Source organism: Strix aluco, chromosome 17 (assembly GCF_031877795.1).
Source record: "Strix aluco isolate bStrAlu1 chromosome 17, bStrAlu1.hap1, whole genome shotgun sequence".
Taxonomy (NCBI): Eukaryota; Metazoa; Chordata; class Aves; order Strigiformes; family Strigidae; genus Strix; species Strix aluco.
Genome location: NC_133947.1, coordinates 2,756,230 through 2,779,298, shown reverse-complemented (window position 1 = coordinate 2,779,298; position 23,069 = coordinate 2,756,230). Strand labels below are relative to the sequence as shown.

Below are 23,069 nucleotides of genomic sequence, written 5' to 3'. Positions count from 1 at the left end.
GTCAAATCTGCAAAGGGCACTCCTGAGGTTAATTAAGAGCCGGGTGCTGTGAGCATGGGGCACGCCTGACTTTGCTTTAATGTCCCTTTTTCTCCTGAACTGATGAGATGCTCTTCCCCCTAAACACCAGGGTAAAAACCCAAGGTTGTGACATTCAGACTGCTGTGCTGATGGTGAGTAGAAGTTCCTCCAGGCTTGGATCCTTCCTCTGATGTGGACCAGTAGCAGATGCCAGGGGAAGATGATAAGAAATGGTGAGTAATCTCTCCACTAACATATTCTTGCAGCTTCCAGCAATGAAGACACAAGTAAGCATCCGGATTACCACGTTCTGTGCCAAGACCTGTCCTGCATGAATTTACCTAATCCCTTTTTTAATCCATTAGATTTTGAAATTTAATATTCAGCGATGACAAGTTGCACAATTTAATTTTATGCTGGTGAAGGGGAAAAAAATTCCTATAGTTTGTCTTAAGACTGCTGACTCATTTCATGAGCTTGGCCCTGGTCCTCGTTGGGAGAACAACTACTCCATAGTCACCTTCTCTGTACCAGTTATAATTTTACAGTGGTCCTCTGTCCTCTCATGAGAAGCTTCAGTTTCTACAGCTGCCCCTCATCCCCACACGCAGCTTTCCAAGCACGGATCCACCATCCTCAGCAGACCTGAGTACCGCCGACTGCTGAGTACTCCCAGGGCTTGAGAAGGGGAGATAATATATTTTTAGTAGCTTCTCTTCCTTGATTTTGTGGATTAAATAGAAACATTAATGTCCAATTTAAAGGGTACATTTTACAAGGTTATTTATGGAAGTAATAAGCTTTTCTTCTCTTGTGTTTTTCATGAAAGAAGCTGGCAAGAGCTGAAATCCTTTACCTTGTTACTATAACAGCAAAATATTCACTCTTAGGCTTGGAGCTTCACTTGAAATAGTCAAATACTCTCTCCTTTTCTTACTTTTTTTTTATTATTATTAGGAAGACATTTAATATCCAATGAATAAAACAGCAGCAGTTTCTCCCTAGGTGAAGTGAAGAATACCTGACCAAGAAAGAAAGCAAAGGGGGAACCCCTGGTCTCTTGTGCACCTCTGCAGTGAAAGGACACAGTCATGGGATCGGCCAGAGCAGCAGGCAAATCCTCTCAGCCCATTATTCTGGTAGTGAGGTGACATTAACCTTAGATCATTCTGCTTTTAGCTCTGCGCTACTGTTTCGACCATCAAAAGCAGCCCTGGGCACGCAGTGGGTGTGGGAAAGCAGCTGCCTACAGGTGCTGTTTTTTGGCAAATTCCAAATTAGCCATGGGCTAGGAGAAGGGACAGCTCTGCGGTGGCTCTGTGGGTTGGATGGCCTGGGGAGTGATGGACGAGAGCTGGACGCCAGCTCTGAGGAGGAACACAGGGCCCTGCTGTGTGCGGGCAGGGTGCAGGAGCCGCCTGCCCGTCTGTGATGGGGGGAGTGATGGGATGGGCAGGTTTGGGGGAGGTCTCCTCATGGCACGTATTTCCTTATGAATGAAGGATGCTGCAGCGGTGGGTGGGGACGAGCCCTGCCTGCCCTGGGAGCACCTTAAAGGCCCTTTTGCTGAGACTGGCACAGACCCACCAGCATCAGCGACGGCGGAGCGGACTCCAGGAGATGTTCTGAGAGCTGTCCCAGGGCTGCCAGCGTGCACAAGGGGAGCCTGTTTTCCTGCCTTTATGGCCTGGCGTGATCCGCAGGACGTGGGAGCGAGTATGCTCCGGGAGAGCCCGGATAGAAGGGGCCTTGTTGGTGCAGCCCATCGCTGCTGCTCTCCACACAGCCGGGCTGCAGTGGCTGTTTGACTTGGACAGGAGCACTGAGGTTTGTTCAGCCCCACTAGCTACACCTCTGCTGCTCCTTCCTCAGCAGAGAGCTGGCGGTGATGCTGGCTGGAGGAAGAACAGTGTGACCAGCAGAAGTAGGGAGGTGATAGTCCCCCTGTGCTCTGCACTGGTGAGGTCACATCTGGAGTGTTGTGTCCAGTTCTGGGCACCTCAATACGAGAGAGATCTCGAGGTGCTGGAGCGAGTGCAGAGGAAGGCAACGAGGCTGGGGAAGGGCCTGGAGAATAAATCCTGTGAGGAGAGATTGAAGGAGCTGGGACAGTTTAGTGTGAGGAGGAGAAGGCTGAGGGGAGACCTCATCACTCTCTACAGCTCCCTGAAAGGACATTGTAGAGAGGTTGGTGCTGGTCTCTTCTCACAGGGAATTAGTGACAGAACAAGAGGGAACGGCTTTAAACTGCAACAGGGGAGGTTCAGACTGGACATGAGGAAAAAATGTTTCCCAGAAAGAGTGGTCAGACAGTGGAATAGGCTGCCCAGGGGGGGGGTGGAGTCACCATCCCTGGGTGTGTTTAAGGGTCGATTAGATGAGATGTTGGGGGATATGGTGCAGGGGAGAACTTTGTAGAGTAGGGCTGGTGGTCGGACTCGATGATCCCAACGGTCTTTTCCAACCTGAATGATTCTGTGATTCTGTGAAGACCAGCGTACCTCCAGCTACAGCAGTGCCTTTACCCTGTGTTGCCCGTTCCTTTGTGCTCTGCCCCCATGTGCAGAAACATCTTCCCCCACCCTCTGCTCAGACTGTGCTGCCTGGAGATGGACAATGCACACCCTGAATGCTTGCACAGGAGCACTGACATCTCACGCTGTCAGGGGTTTGTCCCACCCAGGTCAACAGAAAGGATACGGACATGGTGGAACAACTCATGCAAATCGGTGAAAGCCTGATGCTGGGCTCTGTTACGGGGCAGAAAACCTGGTGGGTATCTGATGAAGTCAACCAAGTTTGCAGCCGTCCAAGCAGCGAGAAGGTGGCTGCCAGACGGGGAAATCAGCAGCAGCACCTACAGCCCTCAGCCAAGTGATTCTGCAAACTTCACCCCGAGGAGCGAGCTGCACGCCACGTGCTCAGCCCTTGTAAAGGTGTGCCTTGGCACCTCCACAACAGCTGACACAAGAGCTGGGTCTGTTGGGATGGTATGAAAATCCCCTCCCGACTTGGCAAGGATTAGCAGTACTTGTCAGTGACATATCAACAGCTGGGTGTTACTGGGCTCTGCACCCCAGCCTGGACTCTGAAGAGCTTACGAAGCATCTGTCCCCCTCTCTGAAATGTTTCAGCATCCATCTCTTAGGGATCCAGGAGCCCAGCGATCATCTGAAATCTCACTTCTCAGGACTCGGTGACAAAAGGAAAGTGTTTCAATGATTTGCTTTTGGGAGAGAGGTCACAAAAGGTAAGGAAGCCATGGGAGGCACAGACAGCCCAGGGCCAGCGTAGCCAGGAGGGCAGGCAGGCTGTGAAAGCTGGTCCCCCTCTGCTCGCCTGCCACCGCAGCGAGCCGTGTTTTAGGACACTGAGCTCATTCGGGACTGCCAAGACTGTGTGGTCCCACGTGCCAGCTCGCTGCTGCTCCGCGGCAGGAGGCACACAGCTCCCCCTTTGATTTCAGACCTTGGCCCTGGCACTGCGTGCTGCCCTTCTCGAAACACTAATCTGAGCTTGTCTGATTTAGCAATAGTATGGTGCAGGGGGAATGTAAGCCTGGAAGGGTCTGCTTGTGCTGATGGGGGTATTGGCTAACTAGCTCCTCGCTGACAAACTGGTGCTAATGATGGTCTAACTAAATTAGACAGCTAACGAACTAACAACTAACTAACAGCATTTAGTTTATTAGTGCTTTATTAGGCTTCAGATTGAAGCAGAATCTCCTTAGCTGATACGATTTCCTTCCTTCAACCTCATTTCCACATTCTCTTTTGGTAGGTTTCCCCCCTCTTTTGCATTTCTGTTTGGTCCTTTATGCCAACCAGTATTTTTCACTCCTACTTTAACTAATGGAACTATAATTACACATGCATCCAATGGTAATGATGCATGGAATTAACCATCTCCACATCCCAGTTCCTCTGCCTAGTTCTTTGCTGAACATCACTGCTTTCAGGTCAGCTCTGGCCTGCAGAAAATATCTCAAATAATAAAAATGACTGGTAGTAGCTGAGGCAGGTATCAGTGCCTGGAGGTAGATTTTTAAAGGCTGTAGCTAGTATCACCATACAGGCAAATAGCTTGGCACCAGCAGAGTCCCAGACTCATCAGTGCCAGCTCTTGCTGATTATCAGCCTGTGCTTCTCCATCCAAGCTCTCTGATGGCTGCTACGATGCTCAAGCTGCTCTGAGCCCACTTTTTAGGAAGTGTGGCCATGGTGTTGAGTGCAGCCCACCCTGGGGAGAGGTGGAAATCCTGCAGGGAAGAGGTTGGGGGCAAGCCACATGGCTTGCATCAGGGAATGGCACATCCTGAACCCTTCATAGGAAAGTTACCGCATAAGGAAGGAGGTGTTTGTCCTTCTTACTGCTAATTGAACCACTCATCCTACAGCCTGCCTATGCCCAGAGCCTGCTGGAGTCATCTACACAGAGCAAGCAGAAAGGACACTGTCCGCAGCCTGCTGGAAAGCAGACCTGCCACCTTCCCGGCTCTCAGCTGAAGCCTGGCCAGGGACGAGCGGGTGAGAAACCAGCAAAGCCAGGATCAGATTGCAGCAGGCTCCTCCTCCAGAGACTACAGAGAGGGAAGGAGAGGCGGGGAGCTGGAGCCAGCAGCTCCAGGCTGCCTACCTGCACCTTGCCAGCCAGGCTGGGGACCGCGCTGGAGACCAGCATCTTCTCAACCCGCATCCCATGGGGTGTGTGGGCTACCCCGGGCACATCTCCCCACTGCTGCCCACCTCCTGCCCGGCATGGAGAGCCTGAGCACCAGCCTGAAGAAGAAAGCCACGGAGCAGCACTACAGGGCTGAGGTGATGATTGCTGGAGAGCAACTGAGGTAGGAGGTGATGGGGCCCTCCTCCAGGCTGGGACAGGGCTGCACCCTGGGGCTCCCCACTGTACCCGGTTAGGATGCTCAAGGCTTTATCCTTGAGCGAGCCCTTCCCCACAGGTGCTTTTCTCCTCCCCAGCATCTACTGATCCTTTTTTCACCCACCAAACCAGTGGTGAACCAGGTCCTTTCCCATATTACCTTGTCCTGCTGCTCCTCTCCAGGCATCCCCTGCCCTTTGCCTCCAGGTGCCAAGCAACTGGCAGGTGGTTTTAGATGGCAACAGGTTTTTTTCCTGCTTTTGCATCTTCTCCCAAGTGCAGAGCCCGATGTGGTGACACTGTGCAGCCTCCCCGAGGTCCCTGGTCCCTGGCTGGATAGCAACAGCACCGGCTCGGGGCTCGTTTGGACTTTGGGAGCGATGGGGGAGGTCATCCCACGGGTGCCATGCACCTGAATTGTTTTGCACAGCAACATGTAGGGTCGTCCCTCTCTTGAAATTCGCTTGTGGGAACTTCCACTGGTTTGTAGCCCCTGTTCTTGAGCAGCTTCTGAGGTTTTTTTCTTATGAAAACAGAAATATGTTCTCCTATACAAGAAAACCCACGTGGCTGAGAAAATGTGTTCCTTGTGTATCTGGGGTCAGACCCCTCCTTTCTTCTAAGCATGCGACCGTAGCTTTTCTAGCTCTTGAGCAGAGTTTGCTTGTTTGTGTCTGGAACTCTTCTGTTTTGCTTTGAAATGTGGGTGGAAAATAGGAAATGTATCCTTGAGTAATGTAAAGAGCCCAGAGCCCAAGTGTGCTAACATCAGATTCCTAAAATTAGCTCTGTGTCGCTCTGTTGTCCGTTCTCAGTGAGTCATGTTAGCCTTAGCTTTATTATTTTTACCGTATCAAGGATTGATAATTTCCAAATAAGGATTAGGGCCCCATCTTGAAAACACATCCTGTGTCCAAATTGGTTGTTTTTTAAACATGTAGTGATGGTTACTTGCGTTTCTAGTCTACTGTGTTTTACAATTATTACTGTCCTAGCTCCAGAAATTAAATCTTTTCTTCAGATAGTGACTGGGGAAGATGCTGTTGCAGGTGGAGGCTGCATCAACCTTTCTGCCTTTGCAGTGTTTGCAGTTCATGTTGTAAGCAAGGCTTTGAAAGCGAGCTTAACTTTCTTATAGGGAAAAGCAGCAGCTGATCTAAGAGTGACTTGTCTCATTTCAATAACTCAGTGTAAGAGATGTAAAGTTATAACTTTTTCTATCTTGTGGGCAGGGCAGGCTTATTCACATTTGTATTTCCAGTATTTTACTCCTCTGGAGTGACTGAGGTTTAAAATGGCTCCTATAGCCTGGGCCAAAAGAGGGTCAGGGATTCAGAGAAAAAATGAAATAATCAAGACGTGTTAAAACTGATCAGTGTCATCTAGGGGAATGACGTGGCTTCCTCGTGCCTTTCAGAGGACAGGAGCATGTCAGCTCCTGGAGCATTTGGTGATCGTGACTGTAAGGAGGAGAAAGAGATACAAGAAATCTATGAACAGAGCTCTTCTAGTGTACTGCAGGCTATGCTAGTTCTTCTGAGCAAGGTAAAGGCATAGGTCAAATGCTACAGATTTCTGAACACCAATAATACTAATTCCCTTTTTCCTCCCAACATTTGTCTGGAAACTTCACTCCTTATTGGCAGCATGAATGTGCTCTGGGCCTTTAAAAAGGATGCTAAAAGCCTGAAGGGAGGCCAGGTCTGTGCAAGAGGGAATAACTTTTCTTTAGTGCAGCTGGGATAAAGGTGAATAGAAAACCCAAAATACATGTACTTTTTGGGGCATCCATCTTTTTCTTTTTTCTTTTTTTTTTTTTCCCCCCCCACCCCACCTTATAGCCGGAGTGCCTTGGAGTCTCCTGGTTAGGGAGCTCCCAAAATCTGGGAGTTTTTTTCAGACCAAGCTCATGGCAGCAGGTTGCAGTTTGTTTGCTACCCCAGGGTGAACGTGATGCAGGTTATCTCTGCTGGAAGGGGTGATAGGAGGGCTTGGAAGCAAGGGTAGAGCAGAGGTTAGAGCCCTCACTTCAGATGCTGTTGTGCACTAAATACGTGGTGCTGGGGGACACGTGCTGTTTTGCAAACACCGCAGCGCAGGGAGCAGACCCGATCTGCCTTTGGGCAGCTTTGGCTGCTTCGTGCCCCTGACCTGCTCTTAGAAGGCTCAAGCTCGTTGGTGCGTGGAGAAGAGCAGGTGGATTCCATCCAGCACAACTGCTCTCTTCTTCAGCTGCGAGCTGTGGGTGATGGGTGTAAAGGCCAAGGCAGGCCCCCAGTGCTCACAGGGATGGAGAGGTGGGTCCTTGTGCTGGTGGCTCAGCACAGAACAGTCTCATCCTTCTGCTTTGCTCTGGGCAGGAACCTGTTCCCAGTGCAGAAAGACTGGAAGGAGCTGCTGGCCAGCACGGGGGTGTAAAACCCAGGCAGGAGGATGAAGAGATGGACATCAACCTGCTGTGGGGCTCCTCTTTCCCTCACTGAAAGGAGAATTGAGCGCTGCAGAGCAGAGCACGCTGTGTGCTCGAGCCAGTCTCTTGTCTTTTGGGGATCTTGCAGCCTGGCAGATAAGGAGTTAGTGATATGAATCTTCCTAGGGCCTGGATGCCCAGTAGGGAGCAATGGGGAAACTGAGGCAGAGAGGCTGGATGATGACTCGGGCAACAGCAGATGGGGCAGGGCTAAATGTCTGTGGAGTGGTCCCCTGCTTTTCCCCAGGAATAAAGAAGCATGTAAAGGAGCCTCGTGGTCTGCCCTGACTCTGTAAACCTCGATCAGCAAATACGCTGTTGTATTTACATAAAATCTCAAATATTTGTTTTTCCCTGTTCTCCGCTTCCTGCCCTGCCTCCCCACTATTGTATTTAATCAAACAAACCTTTGCTCCATCTTTACAGTTCTTTGGCTTCCCAGCAAGTTTGCAAATCCCTCTGAGTTTGGTTTGGCTGGAGGGATGAGCCTGTTCAGTGTCAGGATGTGCTTCCCAGACAGAAATAGCTGCACAAGCGAGGGGTGAGGGAATGCTTCGTGGGGATGGCCGGGAGCAAACTAACGGAGTCGAGGGGAGCGTGGAAGCTGTGCTTGGGGCTGTCTGTCTGCCAGGGTCCATTTGCTTCCACGGGGATGCTGCTTTCTAGTCCATGGGGAGGGAAGAGAGTTTTGGGTCTTGAGTCTCTCCCCATCAAAAAGACGAAGATGATAAATTTACACTTTGGTCTTGGTTTTGAGGGCTTCTGTCTCAGACTCGTTCCTCACATCTGCTGTCGGTCTTTATGTTTCAGACATATGAACTTGCATAAAAATCACATTAGTTTTACTGGGCGTTCTGTGGTCCTGGGTGGCATTCTGTAAAAGGCTCAATTAGTCATTTTTAATTGCAACAAATGGCTTATCTGCACAGAGATATCCTGGAACAGCTACTGAGCTTTGAATTCACACCCTGCTGTAATCTGAGTTTCTCAAGTATAGACAAGTCTCTGTGCGCTCTCTTCTGGGTATTCCTCATGGTCAAGTGAACCGGCTGTTCTCTAATAACTCTGTTAAGCTGCATTAGTCACTCTTAAACATAAAATATACTTGGTAAACTTATGTCTTGAGCAGAAGAAGTGAGAGGAGAAGGAAAGTTTTCTATGAAGAGCAAAACTGTGATTTCAGCCACTGTCCAAAATTTTCAGTGGTGCCGAGTGTTTTATTTGGATACTCAGATTGAGACACTGTTAAACAAAATGCTCATACTTTGATGCTCTGGACATTGGGCTCACTCAAAGGTGTGTAGCTGAACAAGACAAAACTTGTATTCCTGGCCAAAACTCTTGGGTCCACAGGAGATTTGGTGTTCTCTGTTGAACTTGGACCTCTTGAAGTGGGGATGTTTTCCTGGAGGGATCGTGGGACACTGCTTGATGTGGTGGTCACCAGCTGAACGTTATTTTCAGCCCTGGTGAACGTGAGGACTGGGAAGTAGACTTGTGCTTGCCAGGGTTTCTTTTTGAGATACAAGTCCTGTTTTCCTATACATACATTTAAATACAAGTAGGAGAACAAAACATCTCTGTGCTGCTTTGGGCTGCCACAGACATGCAAAGCTTTCCCCTCTCCCTTGGAACGTACTGGTGCTTTTGCAGACTGGGAGCGCAGCAAACTGGGTTTTGCTGAGCCTGTTTGCAGTGGGAGTTTTGCATGAACGTGCCTCTCCAGCAGCTACTTTGCAGATATGCTGTTGTGGTTGTTGCTGCCTTTTACTGAGCACTTAGTTGTTTGTTTGTTTGTGGTTTGGTGTTTTTGTTTTTTCTTTTTTTCTGTAGAGATAGGAACAGAAAAGATCCTTTGGGTGATGCATCTTTCCAGGGCCATTCATCTGTACTTAACCGCTGTGGGAATGCGAACCAGAGTTAATATCCTTGAAAGATTCACCTTGACATTTGAGATGCTCAAGGTCTGTTGACATGGTTAGGAGGTGATGGAGAGCAGCCCAGGGAGACTTCCCACTCCATGCTGGCACACACGAGTTCTTGGTGCAGAAAATCTGTCGCTTTAGGGATCGCTCTGGCTGTGCAACCATGACACAGTAAAAGCAGCACCTTTTCCAATACAAGAAAGCCCTTTGCTTTCTGATTTAGACTCTCAGCTGTGAAATTGCACAAAGTGTGAACACGCAGAAGTAATTGAAAGAGGAGCAACCTGGGTTGCCCTCCAGCAGTGGACACCCGTAACGCTGCTGGGAAAATGCTGGCCTGCCAGAGGAGCAGGGACGTTGTGTTTGTAACAGCTGAAGTGACTTGTGGGGGGTTTTTTTCTGTTTTGTGGTTTTTGGGTTGTGTTTTTTTTTTTTTTTCCTATTTACACTGCTGTGGATCTGCCTTTCAACAAGGTTACACAGGATGAATAATGATGTCTTTGTAGTGACCTTGACAAAAGCCCAGTTTGGTTACCCAACGCAGCCTACCCAAAGCAAACGCATGTGAAAGCAGCTCAGCGACTGCCAAGCGAGGAGTGTTTCGTAAGAGTCAACTCTCGTGTTCTGGCAAGTATTTTGTCCTTGCTTTATTCTGCTTGCTGCCTTTTTTTTTTTTTTCCCTTCTGAAGAAGTAATATGTACATGGGGAAGGCTTTGTCATCTAGAAAACTCATAATATTGCATTACACATCCTTCCTTAAAACTTTTTAATCTGGAAGCACAATTGTAAGCCACTCATAATTTCACAGGCTTTGTTTTTGCAACACGGACTGGTTTCTAGAGGGTGTCAGCTGAGCTGTTCGAAGACACAGTGGTATTACGTCCTTCTGTGTCTGAAGGACAGAATTTGTCTCCTCATAGTTGATGGGAAATGGTAAACAAGAGGGAAGTGAAAAGAACACAAGGACACTCGAGCTGTGCATCTTCCGCTGCCCTGGGCCTGCCGGCAAGAGAGCAAATTCGTCACGAACTTAAAACAGCCCGAGGATGCTGCTGCTCCAGAGGTGCTTAAATACCACTTAATTCCTGTCCTGGCAATTGTTCCAACAGAATAGTTTCAAAATAAGTGGTTTTGGATTTTTTTTTTTTTTAATCTTAGATTTTCGTAGTATAGTTTGCTGAAAACCTTTTTTCTTTTCTTTTTTTTTTTTTTCCCCTCAAGATTTATGCATTTTCTGCAGTATTCTGAAACGTGATAAAAAAAAAACTGTGGGGAAATATTATTCTCCCAACCACTTTCTGCTCAGGCCTTGTGTTATTATGGTCTATGTATTATTGTGGGTGAAGATGTGTATGTATATATGTGTGTGTATATATATCTAGTCTCTATAGACTCCTGCAGACTCTTGATAGCAATTGAGTACTCTTGGTACATTTCTTATCTCTACTAAACGTGCCTCTAAAGTGGCATCCCACTTGCTGATTACGAAGGAAAGAAAGCATATAAATAATGACTGCTTGTCTTCTCCCATAGCAGCGGGATGTCTGGGTGGGGAGCTTCTCCGTTTGCTGTTGCTGCTGACTGTGTCCAATTGTATTTTGACAGTGGACCATGAAATAAAGGAAGGAAAAAGCTAAAAACTCTAAAAATAACAGGCAGCTGTCTGTGAACTGTTCTATTCAGGCAAAATCCATATGCAGAATGACTGCTGGTCACTTGTGGGAATGAGCCTTCCAGATAGAGAGTAAAATACTGAATATAGACTTCAGTGTTTGAGGGAGGCCTGTCAAAGGCAAGGCCGGGAGCTGGTTCTGCATGAATCTTTGGTTTAGTATTTTAGTTACAGGGAAGGTTTGAAAATATCTGTTAAGATTTATGTTGGCTTGTAGCAGCCTCAGCATTAACTGTAACAATCAGTTACTCATTCTCCATCCAACAAAAGGTTTTACCTTAAGATTTTTGAGACCCTAGTATTTGTAAATCCTACAATATAGGATAAGCCATTATTACCTGATGGATTTTTAACATATTTAAAACTTCTCCTGTGGTGCCTGTAACTGTTGTCCAACATGCTGTGTTGTACACAACTTCTTCAAACAGAACAAAAGAACTGGAGGCATGAAATAAAGAAAGGCTGCAGTGATGAATGCCTTTGTAAAATATACTGGCTCAAGGCAAAACTGTGCATTGAAATGAGTAATTTGAAAACAGAAACATCCTGGAGTTACAGAGGAGATGTTTAATTAATATCTCCCCTCTGAGTCTGCTGCATGCACTGGGCATTTTCCAGGGTTGGTATTTTGGGAACAGTCATGACTACAGGGCAGAAGTTTGGCTCCTGGACAGATCTTCTGCCAAACTGGGTTGGCTTTGGCTTGAACACATAAGATCTCTGTGCCTTGTGGCTTGCAGAGTTGTTAAGGTCCTTTTAAAATTCAAAGTTATACTCACTTGAGTAACCTTCACCCACATATGTCTTTCCATCAGAGTCACAGACTAGCCATAACATCAGGGTTTTCGGGATAGGATGGTTTTTGTTTTGGTAAACTCTGTCCCAGTCTATCCCAGTTTAAACTAGATTTTAACTAAACTATCTCAGATTAAACTAGGTTTTAACTAAAATGTCAGGACTGTTGTCCACTGTTGCTATGGATTAGTGGGTATGTGTATTAGTAAGTAGGGCATGGGATCCACCTGGCACTTGCAGAAGAAACGAGGGCTCCTGTTACTGCTCCCACCCTGAGCTATGACTAAGGTTTTGTCCTGGGGGCACCTCCATTCCTGTTTTCATGGTTATCAGGAAGGATGAGTCTCTTTAACAAAGTAGCAAGCGCCAGGACAAGAGGGAATGGCCTCAAGCTGCACCAGGGCAGGGTCAGACTGGCTCTTAGGAAGGATTTCTTTGCAGAAGGGGTTGTTGGGCGTTGGAATGGGCTGCCCAGGGCAGGGGGGGAGTCCCCATCCTTGGAGGGGTTGAAGAGTCGGGTTGACCCAGCGCTGAGGGATCTGGTGGAGTTGGGAACGGTCAGGGTGAGGTTCATGGTGGGGCTGGAGGAGCTTCAAGGGCTTTTCCAACCGAGATGATTCTGCGACTCTGTGAGAGCCAGACACAGAATCATGCCAAGATGACAAGTATATGTACTACTATTTTTTTTTCTGTGTTTTGACCCTTCTTCACAAGCTTCAGTTAGCTGCTGTGTATTTTTTAGAGACTTGTTTAGAACAAAAAGACATGCTTCAGATTAAGACTCGTGCAGGCGGTTATATAACCTGTATAGTGGTAGGAGGAGAGAAGGGGATGATGGAGAGGCTCCTTAGGATTGACTGATGCAGTCTGGCAAAATCAAGAGCTTTGGTTGGATTTATAAGTCACTGGGTGCTTGCTCCCAGATCATCAGTGGTTCCTCTAGGCTGGGCTATTAGACCCAAATTCTCCTGTAACACCAGCTATGCTCAAGGGCTGTTTTTCTGTCTAGGCTTCGCCTCCACGATGGGAAGCTCATTAAGGACAGACGTTACCACCTCCGAACATACCCCAACTGCTTTGTGGCGAAGGAGCTCACAGACTGGCTGATCGACCACAAAGAAGCACCAGACCGAGAGACGGGCATCCGGCTCATGCAGAAGCTGATGGACCATTACATCATCCATCATGGTGTGTGGGTTTCTCTGCTCCCTGCTGAGTCTCCCCAGGGAGGTGGCCGTGTATCTGGTCACCGTGTGTGTCCATCAGCCCAGGGCATGGGAGCATGGTCAGGTCCCTGTTCACAACCCTCCTGTGGGTGAGGGCTCCTGGAGAAGCTGGGAGATGATGGGCAGGCATGAGGCTCTATGGGGTTGGATCTGTGTGAAGCTGCAGTGCTCTGGGGGATGTGCCAGCTCCCTGTCCCACAGAAAAGGGATTTGGGCTGTGCACTGGTAAAGCAGCACCTGAAGTGCCTCTTATTTGAAAGCAAGTTCAGCAACACCTGACCTATATTGCCCTACAGCAGTTGCATCAGCAGCTGGTGGTGGATATTTTTTAAAAAGCTGGTCTAGCTCATGTGCAGAAGCAGAAGCTGAATGAGAACACATGCTTCACCTCTGCAGGAAAGTTCATTTTTTTTACCGTAAGAGCCCAGCGTTCCTCAGTTTCCCCATCCATGCTGGGGTGGGACAAGTAGGGGTGTGGAGTCAACACCACTCGAAGCAAAAAGTCATCTGGTACCTGTAAACCTGGGGCTGAAGCAATCCTGTAGGAATGCCTCCCTTGGGAATTAAGTGTGTGACACTATTTTGAAGGCTTAGCTATGGAACCTGTTAAAATTAAAAAAAAAAAAAAAGGGGGGTGGGCTGGGGATAAAAGCAGCAGTTCTCAAGCCCAGCTTTTAGTACTCAGGCTTTGTTCTTTTTAAAAATTATTTGTAACTTCCAGCAGTTTTGGATTAACTCGGGTCATGTACTGTGGTCTGTGCCTGTCCCTGAGCTGCAGAGCAGTCCCCAAGGTCCAGCCCTTGGTCCCAGTGTAACAACAGGAAACAAGGACACATTAGCGAAGAGCTGTTCCTCTCAGTGTGATTTTTTTTTTTTTTAATTTTTTTTAATTTTTTTTTTTTTTGGTCAGGCCCAATCAGGAACAAAAGTCCTGGATTTTCAATAGGCCTGGGGGACCCCTGCCCTTGTTGGGAAGGGCTGTGGCTGAGCTGCTGACTCTTGGTTGAGCTCTTTTGCTTCCAAGTCCTCGGGGGAGGAGCTGTGGTAACCTGGAGTAGGGTGGTAGTTTGTCACAAGAGGATGAAGCTGAGGAGACAGAAGCAGGTGACAACTATTCAGCCCTCTCTTCCCCCCTCCTCTTTAGGGTCCAGAAATAGCTGCCTTGGACCACTGCAATGCAAACACTCTGTTGCCATCTGCTACTTGCTGAGGTTAATGCCCTTTACATTAAGCTGCCTTGAATAAAAATAAACTGCTGCTGTGCTTTATCACAAAAGTGTAAAGCTGAAGCAGTGAGTCCTCAGTTAACCATTAACACTTAAAACTGATTATTTTTCCATCTTTCCAGCCGACAGTTTCAAATAAATCCATTAGTTTGTTAAACCTGTGCAGCACTGGGTACCGGTGCTGTTTTGATTGCTTATCACGGACGTGTCCCTCCTGCTTCTGTGATAATTCCTGGCAGGACACAGAAGCTGACTTTCCAACTTGCCTTATGACCATTAATTTTTGTTGGTCCTATGGAAACAAGGCTGCCTGCTAACCGCAGCACTGCGCTAAGTGCTTTGCTGTCTAAACTGTTTGCCCTCTTCTCCACTGGGATCCAGAAGACGATAATTATCTCATGAAGATCATTATCTGTGCTGCCTCTTAACGGTCTGATGTGGTTTGAGCTGTTGTTCTATTACTTGCTGGAAACACCTTGAAATTGGACTTCAAATAGCAAAAATGCTTCGGTTTTCTAATGGGTGTAGTCCTGTGAGGTTTTTTGTTCAATTCCCAATTGCAATGACATCTGAATCATTGCTCCTTGGAGTTCAGAAAATGCAAACTTTCACCTTTTAAAACAACCTTCTCAGCCTGCCTGCTTGCTTGGTGAGTCATGGGCTTTAGCGTCCTGATTTCACATCAAGACCACTGCTCAGGAGGAATGATGAACTCCAAATAATCTGACAGTTTGGAGCATTTTGCTGCTTACCGAAAGGGGAATGAAGTTTTGCCAGCCTGCTCAGAAGAATGAACAAGTGCTAAAATTTTCACGAGAAGTATCTTGTATAATTTGAATTTCACTCTAGTGGGTTACCTTACTTTAGCGAGGAAATCTTTGTGGTTTTCTTTTCCCCTTTGACAAATTTTCTTTGGTTTTTGGGCATATTTACTTTTTTTTTTTTAACTGCTGAAGTTTCTCCTTCTTGCTTCAGATGGGTGGACCTGAAGAAGGGCAGGCTGACTGCTCTGAGCTGTGATTTTGGGGCTGTGCGGTTCTGTTTTTTGGGGTTTGGTTGGGGTTTTTTTGACTTGTAGTCTAGGAATCTGTTGCAGGCAAGTTTATCTCAAGGCTGGATCCCAAATATTTACTTGCTAAATGTTGCATGCACTTTACACAACCTGTAAATGCATGTCTGTTCTCATCCCCAAGATGAAACTGAGGCTTTTCATATAGATTTGATTATTCCAGTTGAATGCACGTAGCTTTGAAGAAAAAATTCTCACTTGAGGTCAGTTTACTGTGCAAATGAATTGGGCAGAGTTGCCACAAAATGCTGTGGAAAAGTTGGTGTCATTATACATTTTAGCTTACAGGTATTTTTGATGGGGACAGAGCTGATTTTATGGGGTTTTGGATGAAGTGTGGGGTTTTTCCTCCTGTCTTCCAAGTCTACTTACACGTGGCAGTAGCTTTCTAAAAAAACCTGATTGAGACAATCAGTTTGTTTTCTTTTAGTCTAAACCAAAACATCAACATTTAAATTTAAACAGCTGAAAAACCCAAAGACCAACAAGAAAAAAACAAACCCAAAAACTTCCTAGTTTGTTCTAATGAACATCTTAGTGTCTGGCTTAAAATGTAGACTCAACCTCGAGCTTTTCCGAGGTATGTTCAGTGGGAATGAGCTCTCCCACCAGCACGCTGTTCGTAAGCACCTAATTTGGGGAGCAAAGGCTCGGATGCTGGTTGCTCCGAGGTATGAGGGGCATAGAGGACATCGCCTGCAGCCCCCATAGCTTTTAACCAGGAGATAACACCCTCCTGAGCCTGTGCAGGTCTGTCTGTCCCTTAGGGACTGACAGCCGCCCCCAGCACTGACATCCCTGCTCTGAACCGCTTTCAGTCTGCGACGAGCACTCGGACTACAAGGACGCCAAGCTGCTGTACCGCTTCCGCAAGGATGACGGGACCTTCCCTCTCAGTAAGGACGTGAAGGTGTTCATGAGAGGGCAGAGTCTTTACGAGAAGTACGTGAGTTCTTCCCCGGCAAAACAGCTCCCAAGAAGGGGCGGTGGGAGTGCGCTCTGGCTGTGCTTGCTGCTGATGCTCTACAGCCGGGAGCTGCAGCTACAGCTGGCTTTTCTCTTCCTTCTCTGCACCCTGTGCTGTAGCGCTGGGAAATGCTGTTTCCTGAGCCCTGTCACAGCCGCAGGACAACTGGCCTCTTTGGGTCTGGGCCAGGAGCTGGATTCTGAACTTGGATGCTTTTGGAGACTCCAACCCAAGCGCAGGTCCTGGACCTGGCACGGGGAAGCGCTAGTGTCCAGGCTGCAGTTTGAGTGCTCCTGGGATGGGCATGTCCAGTGGCCATTCCCAGCCTCCCTGGGAATGTTGCTTCCACCAGCACAGTTAGGATTTACGTCCCACCAAAATCAGCAGGGTAGAGGATCTTCAGGGCCCTCGTGGGCCTGGATCCCTGCATCTCGCTTAGCCTATTTGCAAAATTTAAAATGGAAAAACTAATTCTCAAGCAGTAAAGAAAACTCCTTTCGCCTCAAAGTGTTTAGTTTTCTTTATGTTGATTGTTTCTGGTTCTAAATCTAAGCTATCTTCCCAGATATCTCACGAGTCCTTTTGTTAGACTGGGTTCAACCACAGACCCCCCCTGTTTCCTTTAACAGCCTCTTCACATCATCTGCATCCTCAAAGCCTGGCAATCAGATTCACAACCTGGCACTGAGGGAGAAGTCCTTCAGCCAGCCGCTGGGGTGGGGGGGTGGAAGGGGAGGATTTTGGCTCCCTGCCCCTCTGGCAGACGCGCATCCCTTGTACTTTGCTTTTACTCGGGGGTGGTGGCCGTGCGACCGGGAAGAGCATCCCGGCGTCCCACAGCTGAGCCCGCTGCACCCTCTCGTGGAGACACCGCATTTAGCTCTCGATTGTGCTGCAAACTGAATATGTGTTTACAGAAACGCACCTTCTCCATCAATTTGGATTATCTGCCATGTGGTGTGTGCATTCGGTTTCTTGCTTGGCTTTCCCCCGCGGTCTTCAGCTGAGGTCGCAGCTGGACTGGTTTTGCTGGAGCTGCTTCCTCCGCTGTGAGAAGATTTACAAAGCTGCCTGACTGCAGCTCTGCATCTCTCCCTCCCTTCCCACTGCTCCCAGGCAGCAATGTTTTGGCTGTAACGCTTTGCCCGCTTCTCTTGGCCTCGCTTCGGCCGGCTGCAGCTCCCGGGTGGGATGGCAGGGCTGCACAGCATCACCTCTGTGCCAGGCTGGTGAGCGTGGAAGAGTCAATTCTGAAGGTGAGAGAGGAGAACTCGGTGAAGTACCAGAGGACTTTCTTGGGCTGTGAGATGGTCGACTGGCTCATTCAGGAGGGAGAAGCGGAGAACCGAAAGGAAGCAGTGGAGCTGGGAAGGGCGCTGCTGGAGCACGGGATCATTCAGCATGGTGAGTGAGGGTCTGGCTGGAGCCGGGAGGAACAAATCCCCATTCATGGCGTGAAACAAGTGCTGGTCAAGTGCCCACTTGGAGATGGCAATGGGGCCTTTTAGTTCTAAGTTTGGAGCCAGTGACCTTTGAAATCGGATCAATCTTCCACCACCCACAAAGGCTTTGAGTTGAAATCTGAGCTATTGCTCTTCAGTTCTTCAAAGCCTCCGGCCGCAGGACTGGGATCCACCCCTGGGTTTGGAGGGCTGGGCTGTGAGGATGTAAGGTTCTGCTATGCTTGGCTGGAGATCATAACCATCTGCAGGAGTTACATGTTCAATTCAGAAGGCAGGGAGTCCTCTAAGTGTCTTGAGGCAGGTGGAGGCCTGTGACTTGGTGGTGCACCCCCAGGAGATGACATCTCTTGGGGAGGTGGCCCTGCTGTTCCTCCTTCCCTGCAGGTAGCATTCCCAAACAGTCCAAAAAACTGCAATAGGACACAGAGACATTAAAAGCAATTCATCTGGGTCCCTCAGTGTATTTGCTGTATGTTTTTTCAAACCCTCTCAGCCTCTCCCTCCTCCCCTATTCTCTCCTAGTCTCCAACAGGCATCACTTCTTTGACAGTGACATCCTCTACCAATTCTGGATCAACTTTCGACGGAGGCGTCGTCTCACAGAGTTACTCAATGAGAATTCTTCTCGTGCCCTCTCCGAGAGCCCGGACAGTCCCTTCTGTCTTCGCAAGCTCAATCCGGACCCAGGCAACACCAGCTTTCTCTCTGGTAACTGTGAATGTGTTTGTGGAGGGGTGTGAAAGCAAGGATTACATTGCCAGAGTATCCCAGAGCTGAGGGTGTTCTGCCAGGCAGCCCATGAAGTGACCACCCATCTCACTGGTTTGTGGTGGATGTCATGATGCAGTGGCAGTCTCCATCACAGCTCCCCATCCCAGGAGAATAACTCAACTTACCATCAGCTCAGCTCTTGGTCTTTCCTTGAAGCTGGTTTTATTCTTTCTAAGCTCAAATGCCATCCTTGGTGCATGGTTACCTCTCAGATGTGGGTCAGGCAGGTGGGGGAAGTTTGTTATTTTAAACTAGTCTGTTCCTTCCTGGGGTAACTGCTATTTCTGCCTCTTTCAGTCCAGACCAACAAGGAGATCAAAATTGTCTCAGCGGTTCGAAGGAGCAGCATCACTTCCCTCGCTGGAAACTCCAACCCCTACTTCAGCACTACTCCTGCGCTGGTGTTCCCTCCTGTGGCTGAGTGCAACCCCAAATCAGGTCTGGGCTTCTGCATGGCCCTGTGGCTGCACAGGATACAGCTATTCCTTCAGGGTGTGGGCTAGCTCAAGCCTCAGGTCCAAACACATCCACTGTCATCTTGGTGACTTGCAGGAGGAGAGGGGCAACCTCACCTCTGAGCCTTGACTTGAAAAGTTGTGCAAGTGTTTTGAAAAACATTGAGGTGAATGCAAAGATTTCTGTGGGCAGTAACTGTGGCTGGTTCTAACACCTGTTTGCCAGCCCATGGTAATCCCCAGGCTGCCTCGTTATGCACTTTAATGTATGAAACCCTTGATTCTGATAGGATCTGTCACCTTCTGCTCTAGTGTTAAAGAGACCCGTCACCACTGAAGAGCTCCTGTCCCCTGGGGCCCCTTACGTCAAGAAAACACTAACTGTAAGTGACCACAGCGAATGGTATTGCTAACCCGACAGTATCGAGTGCTCTGCCTGCTCTTTGATAGCTTTCTGCCTGCTGCTCCGACCTCTGTACGTTGAAACTTTGATTGCATGTCACATCATTACCGCTCTTTCTTGGTGAGTCTCAGTGGGTCAATGTCTGCAGATATTCTTGTGGGTGAAAATGTGCACAGCCTCTGCTTTAGCTTAATGTGTGTCAAAGGGGTAGATCAGGAAAGAGAATGTTTCCTGGGCAGAACAACTCCCATTTATATTTCCCCCAGCTCCATGCAAACTGTATAATCAGTTAAGTCCTGTGACAGTTGAGACACGTCCTCTGTGTCACACCGATATCACCTTTATGCACAGCTTTATGCATCTTTCAGGTTCCTGCTGCAGATCAAATATGCTGCCATGATCTGTCAGCATCTGATGGAGCAGCACTGAATTGGGAGCATCTGAGGGCCACTCTTCCCTTTCTTTGGATGGGCTTTTTTTTTTTTTTAATGGACAAAATAAACACACTGCAAAATCTCCAGGATGCTGCAGACAACCTGAGTTCTGGGCTTTTGTTTTTCTAATTATTTCTAAAGCTGTAGGACCGGTCAAGGCAGGGCTGGTGGGTGCTGGCTGTGAATGTTGCAAGACAGTTCCTGCCCTGCAGATCCTATCGTGCTTGTTTATTTTTGTGTAAAACTTCTCATCTCTTTCCTGCCCACCTTTGAAAGGGGGAATCTCACCAGTTTAGAAAGTGTGAGGGCTGTCTTGCCGTACGGGTTTGACACAAGTGGGGTTACAGAGGAGCTGTGGATCAGGTTCCCAAATTAACTGTGCTGTAGAAATTGGTGGGAAGGAGCAAGAAAAATAAAGCTGGTGATTAGTGTGGCATGTATGAGGATGTGTCGTTCATTCTCCTCCTGAATGTTCTTGCCCTGTCCTTCAACTCTGCCAGCCTCGGCCTTTCATGGCTCATTTCCTTCTGCTTAGTGTGCAGTTGCTGTTATTTATTTATATGGGTAATGTGCAAAGTCCTTTGGGAATTCCTTTTCTCTTTTAGTCACATCAGATGGCCACGGCATTACAGCAAACTGCTCTGACAGACTGAGATCAGAGTGGGAAAAATTAAGAGTGGCTACTTCCACCCTGGAAATGCTCTTCTGTGCCAAGGAAAAGGCGTCATGTGCGTGCTCTGGAAATGTTCTCCACACGTTCTTGGTGCATGCCTTGCACTTCAACTTCATGCTGCCTGTGCTTCACTCTTCTACACTTGCTGGCAGGGGATATTAAACAGAAAGCAGCATTGCAGAGAGCAATTAATCTGTGGTTGTGCATCTCGCTTGGTGCACAGCCCTTTCTCTCCCACCCATGATAGATTAGGATCATGAGCAGAGCTCTCCATCTCACTAGGAACTGTTGCATCTCCTCTATCCAGCCCATTCCTTGGTTTTTAAAACCTTTTTGTTCTGCTTGTAGATTGTGGGGGATGCGGTGGGCTGGGGGTTTGTGGTCCGAGGAGGAAGACCTTGCCACATCCAGGCAGTGGACCCAGGAGGACCTGCTGCTGCTGCAGGGATGAAGGTACTTCTCACTTGTGGTGACTTACCCAGAGGCAGGGACTTATGTCCTGTTTGAGATTTCAGGCTGAACACATCCTCTGTGATAATCTCACCTCCTGCAGTAGAGATCAGTTTGGTTGAGTCGGCCCATGGAGCTCTGGCAGGGCAGCGAGAGGCGGAGGGAAGGATGCTCTCTGCAGGCCAAGTGCACTGTGTGTGGCTGCACAGCGGTGGGTTTGCCTTTTGCCAGGACAGCACAGGGGCTGGGGGCAGCTAAACCCAAAAAAACTCTGTCAAAACTAAACTGTCCCTGTGGCAGACTTTGGAGTTGTAGAAACTGTTTGAGCTGCTAGAAACAAAGCAGAGAATTCCCAGCTCAGCTCCAGTAACTGTATATAACCCCAGTGAAGCAGGGAAGGACCAGAGCTTTATCCTGAACCACTGGCTCTCACGGATCCTGAGACGTGTAACGCATTTTGTGTTTCTCTGCTATTAACAGTGCAGTTCTGTGTGGAACTATTTTCCATGTACATGAAAGCTTAATAACTTCAGACTGATGCCTTGCTTTGATTTGTCAAGTAACTTCCAGTATTTCCAGCTCAGGTGAAATGAACTGAGGTCTTGAAACTCATTTTAGACCCAGGCACATATGGGTTTTGTGTGTCAAGTTTTAGGCATGAAGGAAAGAAATGTTGAGTCTCACGGTTCCCTATAAAAACCTCAGCAGTGAGGGAGTAATTTCTACATAAGTCTAAAGTCGTGTGGATATTTGAAATAATGGGATTCTTCAAAGGCAGAGTGTGACTCCTTGTTTGCTTCAGGCAGGATTGGAAGGGGATGGATGAATTTGTTTCATTTACTCAAGAGCCCAGTTAATTTCTCCTTACCTAATCTCATTTGCTACCAAATTGCTAGATGTTAATATTGTGCCTCATTTCCATCTGTGAAATGAACCACTGCTCATAAATGAGTGCTTTTTTTTTTTTTTCTCTCTGTTAGCTCACAGTCTATATCCCTTTGGTCCCTTTTTTATGATGTAGTGATCATAGCACAGTGATTATTAGTGTATCTTACAGAGTGGTAATGTTTTAGGGGTTGCAGGATTTTGTAGCAAGTTACTTGCTTTGCAGCCTCTGGCTCGAGTCCATCATGGGCAGAATTTGCCAAGAAGACGTCGGCTGAAGGTAACCTGCCCTTCCTCTCCTTGCAGGTGTGCCAGTTTGTTTTCTCAGTGAATGGTATGTGTGTTTTGCATCTGGACTATCAAACCATCAGCAGCCTCATCATGACAGGACCACGAACTCTCGTGATGGAAGTCATGGAAGCCATTGAATGAACAAAGCAGTCTCATCCCACAGCTGTTTGGAAAGGCAGGACACTCCACTAAGCAAGGACGGACTGTGGGGAGGGACCAGGCTTGACCATTCACTGTGAAATGTTAGCCAGGCATTTTAATATATTTTCAAATAAATACGTTCTAACGGACAAGTCACAGATTTTGATGTTGTTGAAATATTTGGCTCTACCTGTTCTTGAGAGGGTCTAAGCTCCTGCAGCTCCTTTTTAATGCCAGTGGGGGAGTTCAGCACATCATGAAACCAAGTCTCAGAACAAGTCATTCACCCAGCTAAGCTGCAAGGCTGGTGGTACAGGCTGGTAAGCAGCAAGAAGTTTGATACCCAAGCAAGTGAGTATATCTGAGCTCCCCTGAGTTGTCTGTGCAGTCTACCAAGAACACGATGTGCTTTCCAGATGGCCCGATAAGCCGTGCCATTGACTCTGTCAAGAAAATAAGGAAATGAATACAGTGATGTATGCTTCCTGGTAAAGAAAGTCTAAGGCTCCTGCTACTCTCTTGGCTTAGCCACACACACAGCCAGGACTGTTTGCTCTTCCCTGCTGTTTCTTGCAAAGGTGAGACTTCCATGACTGTGCTTTTTGTTCTTCCACCCCCTAATAATGCTTAAATTCATCAACCAGCTTCACCTCCGCATGGAGCCAGGCAGAGGTCCCAAACACCGTAGGCTGCCACCAACCTAGTAACGGGAGGCAGGGGGGGAAAGGAGCAACCCTAAACAGTGTCTGCCCAAAAGAAAATGTGTCATGGTCTGAGTTTGACTCTGGGAGGGAACAGAAATTAGTGAAAGCCACCAAAATCCAGCCCCAAGCCCTGCTGCTCCCGGGATGAC

The 23,069-nt window shown here is 47.9% G+C and overlaps 1 protein-coding gene across 4 annotated transcripts; it reads left to right on the top strand.

Annotated features, from left to right (window-relative positions):
- The first annotated feature begins 4,527 nt into the window (after nt 1-4,527).
- LOC141931267 (DEP domain-containing mTOR-interacting protein-like) lies at nt 4,528-22,372 on the top strand. 4 transcript variants are annotated; one of them, XM_074843179.1, is made up of 11 exons: nt 4,782-4,864; nt 9,801-9,921; nt 10,216-10,358; nt 12,772-12,950; nt 16,102-16,225; nt 17,476-17,654; nt 18,236-18,421; nt 18,782-18,922; nt 19,252-19,322; nt 20,798-20,902; nt 22,091-22,372. In XM_074843179.1, the coding sequence occupies exons 3-11, from the start codon at nt 10,342-10,344 to the stop codon at nt 22,214-22,216; spliced, it is 1,128 nt and encodes a 375-aa protein (XP_074699280.1). In that variant the 5' UTR covers nt 4,782-4,864; nt 9,801-9,921; nt 10,216-10,341; the 3' UTR covers nt 22,217-22,372. The 4 variants fall into 4 exon arrangements, with proteins under 4 accessions (XP_074699282.1, XP_074699280.1, XP_074699279.1 ...); XM_074843178.1 differs by lacking the exon at nt 4,782-4,864 and having other exon boundaries at nt 9,359-9,921; XM_074843181.1 differs by lacking the exons at nt 9,801-9,921; nt 10,216-10,358 and having other exon boundaries at nt 4,528-4,864.
- The last annotated feature ends 697 nt before the right edge of the window (nt 22,373-23,069 follow it).